At 36.3% G+C, this 19,196-nt stretch overlaps 1 protein-coding gene across 2 annotated transcripts in view; it reads right to left on the bottom strand.

Annotated features, from left to right (window-relative positions):
- TUBGCP3 (tubulin gamma complex component 3) overlaps positions 1–19,196 on the bottom strand; it is a 77,011-nt gene that overhangs the window by 16,482 nt on the left and 41,333 nt on the right. For both annotated transcript variants that reach the window (XM_083363108.1, XM_083363107.1), the window contains exons 12-17: positions 11,312–11,422; positions 10,565–10,673; positions 8,024–8,213; positions 5,473–5,608; positions 4,790–4,858; positions 2,699–2,834 (exon numbers count right to left, since the gene is read on the bottom strand). In XM_083363108.1, coding sequence (XP_083219234.1) covers positions 2,699–2,834; positions 4,790–4,858; positions 5,473–5,608; positions 8,024–8,213; positions 10,565–10,673; positions 11,312–11,422 — 751 coding nt within the window. The remainder of the gene's footprint in view (positions 1–2,698; positions 2,835–4,789; positions 4,859–5,472; positions 5,609–8,023; positions 8,214–10,564; positions 10,674–11,311; positions 11,423–19,196) is intronic.

The following is a 19,196-nucleotide window of genomic DNA, read 5'->3' as shown; positions in this document are numbered from 1 at the left end:
ACAGGGGCGTAACAGTTGTGGTACCCCCACCGATATCATCACGCCACCGTCCAGACAAGAACACCAAGTCTGGGGTGTGGCCTCTCTCATGAGTCGGTCCAGAAATTATTTGCGACAGGTCCATGGCCGCCATGGAAGCCATGAACTCCCGAGCCAGTTCGGACGATCCTCCCAGGGACGGTAGATTAAAGTCGCCCAAGACCATGAGTCTTGGGAATTCAACCACCAACCCTGAGAGGGCATCGAGTAGCTCGGGCAGGGCCGCCGCTGCACGATTAGGTGGTAGGTACGCCAGCAGCAGGCCCAACTGCGCCCCTGGGCCGTATCTCAGTAGGAGAGACTCACACCCGACCATCTGAGGGACGGTGGTCTCCCGCGGGCTAAGGGATTCCCTGATGATAACTGCCACTCCCCCACCCCTCCCATGAGCCCGAGGCTGGTGCAGCACCTGGAAACCTGGCGGGCAGAGGTCAACCAGAGGAACACCACCCTCTGGGCCCAGCCAGGTTTCCGTGATGCAAGCCAGGTCCGCATGCTCGCTCTCCACTAGGTCACGAATGAGGTGAGCTTTGTTAGCTACGGACCTTGCATTCAGGTAGACCAGCCTTAGCATGGGAGGGGGCGCACCTTTGCTCCCGGGTCCTCCGGGGGAGAACAGAGGGTCGGAGCGTCTCACCGCTTTTACAGAGCGGAGATGACACTCCCAGTGACGATATGGCCCTCTGTCTGTGCACCTTCTGCCATTCCCCACCATCCTAGGGATGGGATGTTTGTCAGTACACCACTGGGTGTTATCGGCGACTGGTCCTCGTTGTACGCCGTCGCGAACGGTCGTGGGCCTGGCATGCGTTATGGTGGCTGGAAGGCGTGCCTTTCCCGCGCAACCATAGTCTTCTCCCTCCCCCCTCCCTAACCCCACAAAAAACTTAGCTAAGAACTTAATCAGGGGCCTCTTGTTGGGCTTATGCTGGAGGCCCCTGACCCTGCCCGGCCATCTCTCAGAGGCCCAGTGGTTGGGCCCGTCATCGAGATTGGATGTGATGCAGGCGGGTCGCACCCAGGAGAGTGGGGAACCCCTGAGGGCGTGTAGTACTGTGCTGGAGTATTGAACGAGCATAGTCACAAGGGGTTCCGGGAAGGCAGTTTTAATTAGCAACCATGCTTAGTGACTAAGTTGCTGATAAAATGAAGTTTTCCAATTAGAAAATGCGAGCACCTGACCAACTTTGGCAGGATGCTGAGGTGAACAGAGGACCAACAGGGAGTTTTAAGGCTTCAGACTAGAATGCGAAAGAGTTGAAATAACATTCCAGAGCTCATTTCCGTAGGCAAATCACTAACACATTGTTGCCAAATAGTACAATATGGATTTTTCCATACAGTCAAAAGCTCAACCAGCTTTTTACTTTTAACTTAAGCTGCAATAAAAAATATACAGAAAAAATAAACACTGCAAAATAAAGGAAACATACCAAAAACAATGAGATTTCAATAGGGCAGTGCAGTGGCAGAAATGTCCAGTGTCATTATACACTGCTTTGGCAGAAGGTATCTCCCGAAATAAGAGAATAAAAAAGTAAGAATATTCCTATTCCACATATCCAGTTGCAGATAATTAACACACACATATTCTGGCAGCCCAGTGTCTTAAATAATACACCCCTTGCTTTCTATAAATGGCTATGTCACAAGTAGTAAAAGTGAAGAACTGCATCATTTTTTGAATAGATGCCTTACAGATGAAATGAACTCTAACCTAGCACCCCCTCTACCACAACAAGGCTGCCATCCAGAGCCCTACAATGCCAGTGTGACAGGAGATGAAAAACGAAAGGATAGACATTAAAAACTCAAAACTGTAAAGTACTACTCACAAAGACTTGCTTGCTGATATCTATGGAATGTGATAAGCTTTACTGCATTTAAATGTATAAATAAAATGTCTAAATGTATAAATAAATTTAATTTATTTACAAATGAAATACAATTTATATAAATAAATATTGGGCTAGTTTGCAAATGTTGCCCCCTTCTGGTAAAAAGAACTACTCAAGCTGTTAGTGTTATGGGTTTTTCTATGCAAACACTGGAGGGAAGATAAATTACTACCCACGTGGAAACCTAACCAACAAAAGGCAGCTATCCTTTTGGGAAACTGACTTCTATATTTATTTATTTATTTTATTTATTTTATTTATTTATTTAATTAAATTTCTATACCGCCCTATTCCCGAAGGACTCAGGGCGGTTTACAGGGCAGCATAAAATACAATATAAAAGATAATATAAATTAAAATAAATTAAATTAATTAAGCCCAACAATTAAAACAATGTTTAAAAAGCTGAATATAAAGGTTAGAAGCTAATTAGTAAAAAAATAGCTAATTAGTAAAAAAAAATAATTTCCATAAGTTTATATACCATGTAAAGTATGCAATTGGGTTTTTTCTATTGTAGTAAAGTAGCAACTAATAGCAAGTATATCTGAGCCTTACAGACAGAACATCATTAGAGCCTATTCATTTTGAATTTAATCAAATCAGTTCAATGATCACAATGTACGTACTCTAAACTTACTCTAGATTTAATTTAAACTTCCAGAATAACCTGAAGAATATTCTCTTATGTTGATAATCTGAAGAATTATGGATAGAAAAACAGCAACTGATGTAATTATTCACTGAACTTAATCCCTTACCAGGCATATTTTTTAGAAGTTTTGCATTGCACATATGTCCTTTCCATATGTCAGTAAGAATATATTCCATCCGTTTTGCTCTCCATAGGAAGTTGAACACCCTCAGATAGTGGCTCATACACTCTCGTGTAAACATCTGCAAATAATAGCAACATTCGATCATAACCTTTAAAACGTCAAGTACTGCTGCTTCCATTGCTTCAAGTATCTCTATTAAAAGGATAGTGCAACAGCTTAAGATCATTGACTGAAAAAGCTAAGTTATGAATACAAAGACTCAGTCAAGTTAAAGTCTTATTATTAAGAAGTCTCATATTAGTAGGTAAGGATTTCTCTTGTTCCTCTCTGCTACAATAAATACAAGGAAAACAGCATGATGGGGATTTGTGTTGTGTAAAAGAAGCTCTGGGTTCATTTATCTCAGCTTCCCTAGATTCAAGTGCTTTTGTACCTGCTCCTTAGAGCATCTTCAGCCAAAATATAGGAGTTATGACAAACCTTTTACTAAATACACATATTCTGAATGCATGAAAAAGTTAAGGTCTGTGCTGCAGTCATGATTAGCTACTGCTTCAGTTCCTCATCTGAGTGGATAGGGAAAATAGAGTCCCATTAATCCCCCTCTACATTATGCTGTTTCATTACTAGAAATTATTGAAGATATAGAAAATAACACATTCTATTGGACAAATAAATCTTTAATAGCTAAGATTCAGTTGTTAGCATCCTCCCAAAGGAGTAAAATCCCCCTTTCCTTGAGCCTTACTGCCTCAAACTGTGTTTTAATGCCTGTTGAAATGATGATTTGTGTTCATTAACTGAAAGACCTTTTGATAAAATCTGAGAGAGATTTTTGCATCTAACTCAATAACCAAAAAATGTTTAGAAAACAGTTGCTTTTTTTCCACATCTATAGATCAATCTGAGAAATGCAAAGCTTCAAGGGCCAAGAGCATACTTTATCATTCAGAAAAAATACATTTGAATCTAATGTTCTACATTTTGACATCTTTGCCTAGTATACAAAATTAAATAAAATATTAAGAGTTCTAATCAAAAGAACTATGCTTATTTTCATATCTTATTTGATATCATAACAACCTTAAACAATTAGATTATGAATGGTGGATGGAAACTGGAAAAGTGATTTATCAAAGCAAGATATAATTGTTTATATTGATAGATGTTTACATACTTCCCTTGTCCAAGATTCCAATGTCTACTGGGGTTCTTTATTTTCATGATATATAGCTAAATTCTGTTCCTTATATAGGTTAGGTTGATTTGTTTAAGGAATAATCACATTAAAGAAAATTATATTATAAACTATAGCTATAATAAAATCCTTCCACTACCTTTCAATTCTCAACATGTGAAAGATTTATTATAATGAAAGGAAAATACATTAAATGGTTAACAGCATGCTACAACAAAAAAATAAATATTAAGGAACTGATTACATAGCTCTATAACTACTCATAACCTATGGGGAAGGATATAGAATATACAAATAGATTAACAGATGTTATGTTAGATATTATCTTCCTTTGATTAAACTATATGTAGCAAATACCTTCTGACCAAACTTTCATTTTTGACACCTTGTTCAGAAAGCACTGTTATTCTTTACATATAGTAAAAGCATTTTGAACAATGGTGCTATTTTCTCATCTGTTTTAATGAATACTATATATCACACTTATTTAAAGAGAACAAATAGGTTCCCGAAAATACATTTTATAGTTCACACAAATTATCCCAAATTAGTTGCTACAGTTTTAGAATAATGGCTGAAAATGAAAATCCATTTATTAAGTACTTTCTAAAATCTCCGACAGAACAAATGAATTATTTATTTCAAATAATGATGGTCTTAAAATGTAGCATTTTAACACTCATTAATAATTTAGGAAAATTGAAATTTTGGCTGTACTCTTAATACAATGAGTACATCAAAGATATTGAGCAATCTCTTTAATCATGTAGTTCTAAAAGTACAAAGGCTATTTTAATAACAAGTATTTAGAGAACTAAGTAGCTAATTCTAGGTAGGAGGATCAGAAATGGACAAACCGAGCTATACATCCTTACCGTTGCAATTGGTCCATCCACATGATAGTCTAAACTGAAAACATCCCAACCAGTATCACCTGGAGACACCTTTTAAAAAAAGTTATAAATATTTAAGAAAATCAGTTACATAATTATTTAGCTATTTTCCCAAGTAATCATGATCTAGCATTTAGTAATGATCAGTGGTCAATTGACAGGACATAGTGGGTAAAAGAAACCTTACTTAAACAATCTAAAATGTTAGACTAGGAGATAACTCTATTTGTTAGTTCACAGAATAAAGGAAATTTAATTGTGACATTTTCTGTTCAGATAAGCAAGAAGGACAACGATGAAGTTACATCTATAACAAATCAGACTGAATAATGCAGCATTTTAACAAAACTGCATCAGAATAAATTCAGCAGAACTATAATTTAAGCCATAATACACCACATAGTAAGCCCATAAACATTATGAGTATGCTTAATTCGGATTATAGCCTTATGTTTTCATTATCAAACATACTGCACTATAATATCCATAAGTGAGTATTGAGATTCATTTTTCAGTGAAATAACAATTAGTGTAAGGTCAAGAAAATCTGACAATCCAGAAAGATGATAGTACTTTGGATGCTGCTGACCTCAGAGGATATTTTTTTTACTTTTGACAAATCAAATCTAAAGCTATCATGAAATATTAAAATGGCTCAGAAATACCTCCAAAAGTCTAACATCCAAGCGTTTGAGGATCTCAGGATTATCAAACTGTGCGTTAGTTGCCCTGACAGCTGTTTCAAGGATTCCTGTCAAATTATGCTGATACAAGGTTGTAGCTGGTCTCGCGAGTTCTGGCCTATTTTTAAATAATATAAATAAAAGACAGATATGCCATTGTTACTATATCCCATTTCCATCCAGCTGTAGATGCAATGGTTTTACAATCAGTTGTGAAACTGCACAAAAGAATATGCACATTTTCAAGTTTTCTACATCACATTATTTTTTGTAGTTGCAATTACTCAAGATATAAATTTCAACAATAGCAACAACTCTAATCCACCAATCATTCATATTTCAGTTCATATCCAGGGGTCAGGATGCAGAAGCCATTGAAAATGCCCACCATAGCAGTATCTTCCATTCATGTTCAACTGAACTCATACAGAAACTCATAGTGTTTTTCAAACCTCAGGTCATATCTGAATTAACCTATTAGCACTGCAACACAATTTTTCCTTTAATATAAAATATTTTTAGATAATGCAGTCTTTTCTTCTGCTATTTTTAAAGGACTAGGAAGAGATAGTAACATAGAATGACTACAGAAGAATGCTTCCAAACAGCTACACTATCTACAGATTTGGGGAACTTCTTTTGTATAAAAGATGGTTGTCCTAACTAGAATCAATTAGTTCAAAATATATATTGTAAAAATTGATCAGAAAATATTGCTTTTGTATTCCAAAAACTGTTTGAGATGCTTCATTTTAAATTTAGTGACAGAGACTATGCAGTTGTGCTTTTTGTATTAAAGAATATTTAGAACCAAAGCTTATATTCCCAGAACCTGAAATAGCAAATTAAACATTCTATGTCAAAAAGTGTTTATTTCCATTAATCCACAACTCTCCAGTGTTTGACACACCAAAATGTTGTGCCAATTTTCTGTCTCATTATCATTCCCTGCTGCACTTGAGTGTAGAGATGTTACATCAATTCAGCTCTTGGACAAATAGACATCTCTTTGATGTCTGGCAAGCAAATGGAATCCTTTGTAATGAAAAATTGGCATTATTGAAGGAAAAGAAATGTAACATGTAGAAAGTCTGTAATTATACTATTGAAATGCCATTGTAAAAGAAAATTCAAGATGCTTTTAAAAATATTGACACGAAGGGAAGTAGGTGGGGTGCTGAATTTAAAAGTACGGGATCCAGGAGTTTTAAAAGCTTGGGATCTGAATAGACATTTAAATAAATATATCATGATATATTCATCAAAAGGTAGTCTTTACTTTCTCTTTGTCAAAATATTACTCTGTGATAGCAGCCACCGAATAGTAAAATCCAGACTGCAGAATTTAAAGTTTTATATCTTCAGGATTTATTTGGCAGCCTACATGTTGAGGCAATAAATAACCAGAAGATACCATATAAATTTAATATCATGGCAATTCTTATTCTCAAATTTACACTCTAAGATGCTGAAAAACAAAACAAGAAGAATGAGAGAATCAATTAAAATTAATGTAGAAAAAAGAGCCGAATTTTAAAAGATTTGATTGATACTATTAATGGCTGATGCACAAACAATTCAAATAGTGCAATCCATTCTCTATTTTATAATGTATGTATAAAGTCTAATCATGTCTGAAGTTATCTTAGTGAAAAGGTATAATGTAAATTTAATTAAGTTTTAAATACAGAGAATGAGAAGGATTATATTTTAGATTAATAGTGCAATTTTATGAACATTTATTACGCAGTAAATATAGCTGTTTGAACTAAAAGAAACTTACTTTTGAGTGTACACAGATAGGATTGTACCATCAGGCTGCAATCCTATGCACACTCACCTGAAAGTAAGTTGAATGCATGGTTAATATCATATGAAGAACTTTCAAAAACTTTTAAAAGAACAGATACAAGAGATCAGCTTTTTAAAAGTTGGGGAAACTGTTCCACCAAAATTTAAAAGAACCAAATATTTCCAAATAAAAACTTGAAAAAAAACTAAAGTAGAGTGATTTATCACTGAATAAAATAATAAAGTGATAAGAGATAAAGATATATATTATAAATTTCAATACTGGGCTTCACAGATACATTTCTTTCTTTGTATTTTTCTTTAATTAAAGAATAGGAAAAAAGAAAAATAACAACTGTGTGTATGCGTGTGTATGCACATACTGAGACACATAGAATTTCTCAAGTCTTAGTGCAGCTTTAGGTTTTAAGCTTTAAAAGAATAAAGCTGCACTTTTGTGACACTCTATATATGGGGTTCTATATAAGTATATAAACTTAGAAAGTTTTATACAAGAGTTTCAGTAAAGGTTCTTTTTGTACAGAACATTCCTATACTGATGAGTTCCTCTCCCGTTTTGTAAGATAAATAACAATCCTCTACAAGATAATATTCTATATGTCCAATGAAATAGAATTATGTTATAAAAGCATCATACCTGTATTAAACGTTAAGGTGACAAATGATAATTTTTACAACCACAGATTAACAGAATCATCCCTCTAAATCTGCATTTACTTACTTTAACAAGTCCATTAAATGTCTGATAAAATCTCCTTGACCAAGGAGCAAATAACGTCTCATGGCTTGCATATGCTCTAGTAAATTGTATTTCTTATTGAGCACATCTAGCAAGTATTTGCTGGTCTCAAAATATGCAGCATCTATTTTTCCCTGAAATGCATTTTCCAAATCAGTGAACATTTCAGCAGCTGTTACAGGAAAAACAAGAAGTTACCAAGATTGCAAAACAAGCAAAACTTATTAACTCTTGCACTCAGTAGGCTGGATCTTGAGAACCTGATTGCCAAAGAACAAGCTGGGTTTAGAGAGGGGAGAGGCACCATAGATCAGTGCTTAGTTCTTCATCATTTGATTGAAAAATATGCATCAGATACACCTGCCTTTATGGATCTTAAGGCAGCTTTTGACATGGTTACAAGGACTAAGCTATGGGAGAAGCTGGAAGCTGCCTCAATTGATCACAGACTCCTCCATCTGTTACGTGCCTTACATTCCAAAACATCCCTCAAGGTGAGGTGTAATATGTAAGGGTCAGTTGAAACTCAAAAGGGAGTTAAACAGGGGTGCAGTTTGGCCCTCTTACACTTCAATTTTTACAAAAATGATATGGTAAAATGGTTAAATAATCCAAATTACCAACCCCCCAAAATAGGTGACCGAAGCTCTGCTGCTGTATGCACATGACGCTGTGATTCTCTCCAGGACTCCAGTTGGCCTTAAAGGAGCCTTGCGAGCCCTTGTCCAGTATTGCAAGTATAATAAACTGGACATAAATTATGAGAAAACAAAGGTTATGGCTTTTGCAAAAAGGCCAAAACGGTACTCATGGTATTTAAATAGCCACAAAATGGAGCAGGTAACCACCTTTAAGTACTTAGGGGTGGTCATCCATGCCACTGGCTCACAAAAAGCCCATGGAGAATACGCAGCTGCCTCTGGCCAACGATCAGCGAATGCCATTCTTACAATTTTTCCACACAAAGGGAGGACACTATGTTCCAGCTGCAATTTAGCTCTTTCTGTGGCAAGCTGCTAGCACAGCTTCTCTATGGGACCTTGCTCGGACCCTCAGCTTCGTGTTTTACACCACTGGAAAGAATTCAATCCAAATTTATCAGAACAATTCTCCAGATGCCACAATTCTCCAGATGGCTCTGCTAGATTTGCTTCATCATTGAAAGTCCAAGTGTAGAGGTTGGGGCTTCTCCTTGACCCAATGACATACGATGCAAAGGGTGGAGATAGTAGCTAGTTAACTTTTTATTAACTTAAGGCACCATGGCGCTGGGGTCTTATCTACACATATAGAATTTGCCCTGTTTTTCATGTCCAGGTTATACCCAGACTAGTCTATGGCACTGAGCAATATGTGAAGTTTTCATGAAAATTGGCTTTACCTATAAATGTTATATGAACTTAAGGACCAAAAATCCCAGGTCACAGGCTCACCATTAAGATCAACAGACAAAATAGATGCTTAAACAGAAAATATGAGTTGGATCATACTGAACTATGACTGAACTAAGTTATGAAAGAAGCTCCCAACTGGGTGTCCCCTAGGGCAATGGTAATGTCACCAGCTAATCCTGTCAAACCAAAAGTACCTTGGTGTTTCTGACAGGAATATGATGTGATATAAATTAATATAGTATGGTGCTTTGAGATTTAGTTCTCCAAAAATGCACAAATAAATGAATATGCAGTAGCAGTTGCTGGGTGATCTCAAGAAAAAAATGCAGCTGCTTTAAAGACGGCAGACAGGTGATATGCTTGCGCTCATACATACTGAAGAATATTTTCAGAAGTAAATCCAAAGAAACAGTTTCTTGTATATAAATTTTCAAATAATAATAAATTTGAAATTGTAACTGGAAAAATAATTACAGTTATGTGAAGTTTTCAATCAGAAATTCAAGTTCATGAACTTGATCATATCTTTAAATTAGCTTTACAAAATATGTACCTTTAGATCAATTCAATTATTTAAATAAAATAAATATAAAAAATATAATTTTTAAAAAATATAAAAGCCACTTTCACAGTTCGAATCAGCTTTTAAAACTTTTGACAATTTGATTCAAGGCACAAACTAACCTGATTTTTTTAATCAAACACATAATTCAAATCAGATTTAACTAACAAATAATTTGTTATTCTGCATATAAGCTAAAATGCTCAACATGATTATGACTTTTGTTATTTAAACTCCTGCAACAAGAAAATAATGAACTAGCAACATCGTTATGCTTAAGCACACTATATATGAGAGTGCACTATATATTTAGAATCATACAGCCCAGTATTCAGGGGTTTCTACTTCTCTTAAAGAAAGACTTGGTACCGTACAAGCCAGAAAACCTTGGCTCTTGAACTTTTTACACAATATTATTGTTTCAGATAATGATAATCTGCAAAATAATGAAGTCAAAAACAAAGCTACTCCTGAGTTTCTATGTAATCTTAAGACAAAATTCTGTATGGCAAAAGTTAACAAACAACCTATATAAACTAGTAAAGTAATCTTATTCTAATTTCATACCATCTTTTGGAGATTCTGCAGATTTGGGCACAGCTATCATCTTTGATGATGGACTTTGGTCATGACAAACCTGATGTAAGAAGTTTATGGATTTTCCTATTAGGAGAACCTAAATATAAAAAGGACATTATTTTTGAAGTTTTTTAAGAGCAGAACATTTTCCCTTTCAAAGCATTTTTCAGGGAGTACACTTTACTTATTAAAATAAAGCATACAAAAAGCAAACAACAATAAATGTACAAAATTTACTCCAGCTTTGATAGCCCCTTCCAATTCTATGCTCAGACTTAGCAAATAAAGAGGGGGATTCACCTTGGTTTAATGATGGGTTTATCACTTTGGGTGCCAGGCTTAGTGGAATGTTTTCACCATTTATTGGGAAAAAAGAAGTGCTATGTGCCCAATTTTGGAGACTTATCTGAAGAAAAAGTCTCTATAGCAGTGGCTCTTTGACCCAATTGCCCCTTGTCCAAGTCCCAAATAATGTCATTATACTCCCCACCTGTGTTATTTCACACAAGTGGCTTAGCAGTAGCAATTCCAAACTGGACTCTCACAAAAAGCAACTATAAATTGCCTCTTATCCATGGGATATGCCAAATTACCCACACCTTAAGAATCACTGCTCTATAGAATATCAACTTTTATAAGGTATGCTTCCATATTATGTGTGTGTATATCTGTATATGTGTGTATAAGTTAATTTTAAAGTGATCAGAACATTCTACCAGGTTTATTTTTTCATACCTTTCTGGAATGATCCATTGTAATGAAAGAAGGAATCATTGATTTTCTTAATGTATATTTGTCATGCCACAACCGATCTGTTTTCACTGTAGGATCTGAAGCTACAAAGAACTGTGGATAAAATAGTTTCATAATAAGCCTAAATATGATACACATATAATCACATGTATTTTTCTATATATAAAAACTAATATATATTTATATATACTGTAGAATGATAAGAGTTGGAAGGTACCTTAGAAATCATTTAATTTAGCTCTCTATTCAATGCATCCTTATCTATATTTATTAGAATATTACTTTTGCTTAGTCATAACCTATTGGCAAAAAAGTATGGCTTATTTATTTTTTAGAACTTGTATGCTGTCTTGCAAAACCAAATTTTCTCATGGTAGCTTATTATAAAGGTAAAGGTAAAGGTTCCCCCGCACATGCGTGCTAGTCGTTTCCGACTCTAGGGGCCGGTGCTCATCTCCGTTTCAAAGCCGAAGAGCCAGCGCTTGTCCGAGGACGTCTCCGTGGTCATGTGGCCGGCATGACTAGCACGGAACGCTGTTACCTTCCCACCCTAGTGGTCCCTATTTTTCTACTTGCATTTTTACATGCTTTCGAACTGCTAGGTGGGCAGAAGCTGGGACAAGTAACAGGCGCTCACTCTGCTACGCGGCACTCGGGATTTGATCCACCAAACTGCCAACCTTCTGATCGACAAGCTCAGTGTCCTAACCCACTGAGCCACCGCTTATTATAGAGTCATTTAAAAGGTATTTATTTTTTAAAAACCATCAATTCACAGCAAAGAGATATGAATACATGCTGCACAAAATTGGACAACTTTAAGCCTTTCTGTTAGCCTAAAACATTAAGAAATGAATCATGTCATAATAGCATCCAGTTTGTTCAGAATCTAGTTAATTTTGAGCTTCATAGGGCACAAAATCAATTAAGTATAACCTAGAGTTTTTATCTTTTCACAAAAGAAAATATCTAATTAAGAAATACACCTAGAGAAAACTGAACCATGGTGCAGAAAAGTTTAGTCCCCCCTTCCTCTTTTGCTTATAGCCATAGGTTCCTAATGCATATTAGATCATCTGTTAAATAATTCAAAAATAAGAGCAAACGCCCCATTTATTATCTATTTCCCCAATGTTATAAACAAAACAGAAGAATCCATGGGAGTCCAATTCTCTGAGATTAAAGTATATGATCCAAAAAGTGTCTATCCCACAGCTCTTCAGCGGAGAGATCTCACATTAGAAAAATTCAATAGACCAATGTAATACAAAGTGAATTAAAATATATTAATCATGAATATCAAAGGAATATACAACAATTTTGGCAGAACATGTAATATTCTGGGAGTTGAAGTCCACAAGTTATAAAAGGGCCAAGTTTGAAGACCCCTGCATTAGAATTTAGTTTTGAAATGTATCTCTCTTGATAGATACAGTACCAACACTTTGACGTCTTCCTTCCCATAGGATAAACTTCTTTCTTTTTCTAGCTACGGTAAATAAACCTCTGAAGTATCTTAGACACTTCCCCGTTGAGGAGACTGGGCCTCTGGGATGGCCTCCTGTAGGAGTTCTATCTGTTTGAACATTATCTGCTTTCTGAAAAAAGTTAAAAACAGAGGTTTTCCAGGGGGCTTTGGGGGATCTAATATCATGTGTTGCTTTCGGACATTTATTTGTAAGATATTTTTGTTTGATTACTTTTGTATGTTCATTTTATTAAATTGAGCCACCAAGAGTTTTCAACTATTGCGAAGAGTTAGAAATTGATGAATAAATATTTAATTTTTTTACTTTATTTATATCCTGCTTTTATTATTTTTACAAATAACTCAAAGGGTGACATTCTCAAAAATTATCAATAAATTTGCACATTTCTCTGCTGGTTCTCCACAATTATGGCTGGACACCCCATCAACAGAAAAGCATACAAAATTCAGGCATTAAGACAAATATAAATTGGTACATATCACCACATCTGGTTTAAGAAAGTAGTTTATTTCAATCCTGATTGCCTTGCTAAATGCCTCCTTTCCCCAAGGCCAAACTTCCCCTTTTATCTGTCTGCATATTCATCTTATATCTCAATATATTCTTGCTTTGCTCATTCCCTCACTCTCTTTACTGTGGTAATCGGGGATCCTAACCTTACATTGCTCCTACTAATATATTACACAAAATGAGGGGAAGGATCTTCATCTGTTCATTCCTCAAAATAAATACACACAAACCTATACATGCATATACTTTGCAATGTAAGCAGTGGTGGGATTCAGCCGGTTCGCACCACTTCGGCAGAACCAGTAGCTAATTTTTTGTTGCCCAGGCCCAGAATGGACTTCCGGAAGCGGCATCCACACAGAGAACCGTTTGTTCACATATTTGAATCCCACCACTGAATATAAGCATTATTAAAGTATTAGCATTGCTACATGTTATTTATTTATTCACTCATTTCGCCGGGACCTGAAAACTTGGCTCTTCGATCTGTTTGGTCCAGACTGTGGGGTTGTTAATCTAACTGGGTTTTAGATTTACTCTTGGGGCTTGAATTTAATTTAATTGTTTTAATTGTTTTTAATTTTTTGTATTCATGGTTTTAACTGCCCTGTAAACCGCCCTGAGTCCTACGGGAATAGGGCGGTATACATATCCAATAAAATAAATAAATAAAATAAATAAGGATGTTTTAAATCCATTTTGTTTCAAGTTAAAAGAAAGAAAAAGATAAAATTGTTTACACAACAATGGAAGTGGGCACATTTAAACAATATTGGGACTTACTTCTATAAACAAGGTAATAAATCTCATTATATCCATTCTAATGTAAACACATTAGTTGGATGTCTTTGATCACTATCTTCACTATCAACTACATGCAATTTCTGAATTAAGATGTTTCAGCTATTTATATGCATACATCCTAATCCCATGAACCAGACCTTTTCTGAAAGTAGATTACTCTGTTTTTATGTAAGAAACCATAAGAACTTGTAAAGACCTCCTATTTTCAGTTTTTAAAATTTATGTATGAGTAGACAAGATCATATGCATCAGTATAAACCACATATTCATGTTATGCTATGCAAAGAAGCACAAGCAAAAAAGGAACAAAATATGGATATATGAAAAGCAGCGAGGGGGAATAGACCCCAAAACATAATATTCTATACCCCTCATATACACATTTGGACTGCAACATAGTAGTAACTCACAAATATGTATATACCACATGTACACTTACTCATTTAGGAAAGTATGTTTTAAAGGACCATTTTCTAAAATTGACTATAGCTATTCTGCTCAACAACAAGCATGAAACCATAATTGAAGTATTAATGAGAAAAATATGGTTTTAAATCCATCAGACAATTAAATCATCTTTCAGAACCGCTCATTTTATAACCAGGGCAAAGTAACATGCAATGAATGTATTTAGAAAACACTATTTTTATATTTAAAAAAATACAAAAAGCAAGAAGAGCATTTTATAATAATCCAATGAAAAAAGAGATCTTGGAAAGGGTGAAGAAAACCAAGGTCAACATAATTGCAATATAATTATTTTATTGAGTCACTTTACCCATTCAAGGTTCTTTGAGTTTTGTTATTATATCTAGTACAAAAAGAATTACAGGAGAAATGAGAAATCATAGTACAATCTAACTGATGAACAAATGCCAAGGCCTTCCAACCAACAGATAACAGGGGTGATTTTCTGCTGAGAAAATTAAGAGCCTGTTTACAAAAGCAATCAAAGTCCCAAAGGAAAACCCACATTTTTATTTGCCCCAATGTAATGAGGTCCTCTTCCCCTCCAAGGAAACACTATATGACAAGCTTTTGTAAGGGTCATATTCAGCAGGATATTCATATTTGCTACAGTAGAATGTTCTTGGGGCTTTAACCCCATAAGATTTCTATATCAGATGGAACTTTTATTTTACTAATTAAAGTTCCGTATTTATAATGAATGTTGGGCATTAAGCATCTTCTAGTACATACCCAAATTAATGGACATCCTCCATATATTTTTACTTTAACTGAGAGAATTTCTCTTCTAACATGGCTGCTTTTGAAAATTTGTGAAGTTATTGAATTTATAATTTATAATCTATTTCAGCAAATATTAAGGAATATTAGATTTTTTAAAATAAATAAATAAATAAATAAAAATAAATAAATAAATCAACTATTGCATATTTATATTATATCTCTGATAAATATGGGACATGATTTCTTAGCTCCTGGTCATTTTATCCTAATATGCATAAGTTTTTTTTTACATCCAAACCATATTTGATTGGTTGGTTTATGAGTTATAGACATTGGACCTACAAATAGAGTGGAGTGGAGTGGAGTGGAGTGGAGTGGAGTGGAGTGGAGTGGAATGGAATGGAATAGAACAGAACAGAACAGAACAGAACAGAATAGGACAGGACAGGACAGAATACTTTATTTGGCTAAGTGTGATTAGACACACAAGGAATTTGTCTCCACTGCAGAAGCTCTCAATGTACATGCAAAGCAGCAGAGTAGTAATAATCATAATAATAATAATACCAATAAGAGGGGGTAACAAAGAAGATAAGAAGGATAATAGTCACCATCATCCCAAAATAATAAATCCCAAAACAACTGAAGCACCACTTGAAAACCATTGGCATTGATAAATTCGCCATTAGTCAATTGCAAAAGGCAGCCTTGCTAGGAACTGCTTCCATCCTGCGACAATATCTGTAATGCCATCAAACATACACATCTGCCTATCCCAGGTCCTCAGTAAGGATTCGATGGGTAGACAAAAATGCCAAATCCAGTCTGAACATCTGGTTGACTGTGCGATGATGATGATTAATAATAATAATAATTAATAATAATAATAATAATAATAATAATAATAATAATAATAATAATAATAATAATACAGCTATACAACATGGGTAAATATATTTAGACATAAAAAAGTTTTGTGAGATTTAGGTATTCAGCAAAGTGATGTCACAAGGGAAAAAACTGTCCCTGTGTCCATTTGTTTTGGCATGCAATGCTGTATAGCGTTGTTTGGAGGCGAGGAGTTGAAACAGTTTATGTCCAGGATGTGAGGGGTCTGTAGATATTTTCTCAGCCCTCTTTCTGACCCACACAATATGCAGGCCTTCTAGGGGAGGCAGGCTGATTGCAACTGGTATTTTGCCTTGCTATCTATTGGAGCCTGTACCTGTCGTGTTTGGTTGCCATACCAAACCAGACAGTTATAGAAGTACAAATGATAGACTCAATAATTCCTCTGTAGAACTGTATAAACAGCTCCTGGGACAGTCTGAACTTCCTGAGTTGATGCAGGAAGAACATTCTTTGTTGTGCCTTTTTAATGATGGTTCTAATCTCAAGTGTCCATTTCAATTCCTGGGAGGTTATAGAACTCAAAACTTGAAGGACTCTACTGCTGATATTATGCTGTCTAATATAGTAAGAGATGGTAGAATAGAAAGGCTCCTCCTAAAATTCACTCTAACCATGTTCAGATCCTGACTGTTCCAGCTGCACCACAGGGCCAGTTGTTCAATCTCCCATCTATATGCAGACTCATCGCCATCTTAAATGAGACAAATGACTGTTGTATCATCTGCAAATTTCAGTACTTTAACAGAGGGATCCCTAAAAATGCAGTCATTGATATATAGAGAAAAAAGAAATGCAGAGCACCTGTGCTAATGGCAGAAATACTAGATGTGATTTTCCTTAGCTTCACCTCTTGCTTCCTATCTGTCAAAAACCTAATAATCCACCTAGAAGTATGGACAAGGACAGCTAACTGAATCACTTTAGAGTGAAGAATTTCTGGAATGATGGTACTAGATGCCGAGCTGCAATCTACAAAAAGGACCTATGCATACAGTAATGGTCAAAATTGTGGAAACCTTTTGGGAAAAGTGTACATTTGAGGTTTGATGGCTAATAACACCACTTTTATTTGGAGTAGTACCATAAAATTATATATCAATGGAAAGATTGTGCTGCCACCATGTGGTTGTTTGGGGAAATTATAATATGCTAACTTGACTTGGTCAGCCGACCCCTCCTACTCTGTGACGTGCCTCCTCCTTCTCCTGACTCTGTGCCTTCACCCCTCCCCTTCCTGGGACGGATTTCATCCTTCTTCTCCCTCGGTGATTCTCCTCCTCCATAACCGGCAGATACATATGCAGACACTGTGGGTCGTTACTGTCTTTTTAAGAAGGCAAGTTTCAGCTTAGACAGGGTTTATAACAAAGTCCAATGTACAGAAACAGTTTTCAGCATGCACAGGAAATGCTATTAAGTTTGTGCGACCATGTGCTTTCACAAGATGGTGGATTGCACTGAGCTTGCTTGCAGATAACACACACACATATGGATTGTAGGCAGTAGGAATTCAAACTGTCTTTTGACTATTCTGGATCAGACTGTCGTCTAATGATTTATCCCCTTGCTAAGACCCCTGTGCTTGGCCTGTATAGGCGGATATTATCACTGTTAACAGCCCTTGCCAGATAGCAGAACTCATGAAAGTACCTTTATCATCCAGAAGTACCTTTATTTGCATGCAGAGAAGATTACAGCAGAGAAGGTGAGGTAGATGATGCATGGACGGTATTTTCAAGGTCAAAAGACAGTAACGACCCACAGTGTATGCACGTGTATCTGCTGGTTATGGAGGAGGAGAATCACCGAGGGAGAAGAAGGAGGAAGTCTGTCCCAGGAAGGGGAGGGGTGAAGGCACAGAGTCAGGAGAAGGAGGAGGCATGTCACAGAGTAGGAGGGATTGGCTGACCAAGTCAAGTTAGCATATTATAATTTCCCCAAACCACATGGTGCACACTCAGCTCCCTGAATGTCTGTGTTGTTGGAACCATGCTGCATCCAATCCTGCTTCAGATCATGGCGGGGAGCAGCAGAGTCATGCTCCAGTCACAAATGGCTCATCTTCACGTACTGAAGTGTGTGGGAGAGATTTCAGTCACAAATGCTGTGTCAAGATATGTCTAGTCAAAATATATCCAGAGGGTCAGCCTGAAAAAGCTACCAGGATGTATGCCATAATAGATGAGCAAAGCAACAGATCCCTGGTCAAACCCAAATTCTTTGATATCTTTGGCATACAGGGACATGCAACACCATATACGCTCAACACCTGTTCTGGTCATGTAGAGACCTCTGGCAGAAGAGCTAATGGGTTCATGATCTCTCATATCAAAGCAAAGAAGGGCATACCATTGCCATCATTGGTTGAGTGTGACCAAATACCAGACATCAGGGAAGAGATTCCCACTCCAGAAGCTGCATATCACCATCACCACTTAAGGCACCTGGCTACTGAGATTCCTCCAATGGACATGGATGCTGACATCTTAGTCTTGCTGGGAAGAGACATTCTCAGAGTTCATAAAGTACGTCAGCATTGCAATGGACCTGACGATGCCCCATATGCACAAAGACTTGACCTAGGCTGGGTAATAGTGGGAGATATATGCATAAATAGAACACGCACACCATCAGAGATCCACTCCTTCAAAACTCACGTGTTGAGGAATGGGAGTGTATCTCACTTCAGACAATACTCTCACCACCATGAAGAAAAGGAGAAACCTCTTGACATCATCCAGGTATCTGATGTTATTCCCATCACCTGTGATGATAACTTAGGCAGCACAGATACTACACATGATGACAACAAAACAGCCATGTCAGTTGAAGACAGAGAATTCATCAACATAATGGACACTGAATTCTCCAAAGATAAGTCTAACAGCTGGGTAGCACCACTACGTCTTCATGCCTCAGGAGAAAGCACAGCTGAGGTCTTCAATCTTCAAGATCCTGAC

The sequence above is a fragment of the Vipera ursinii genome (genome assembly GCF_947247035.1).
Source record: "Vipera ursinii genome assembly, chromosome: 4".
Classification (NCBI taxonomy): Eukaryota; Metazoa; Chordata; class Lepidosauria; order Squamata; family Viperidae; genus Vipera; species Vipera ursinii.
Note: the sequence above shows the minus strand (reverse complement) of the source record. Positions and strands in the feature narration are given on the sequence as shown.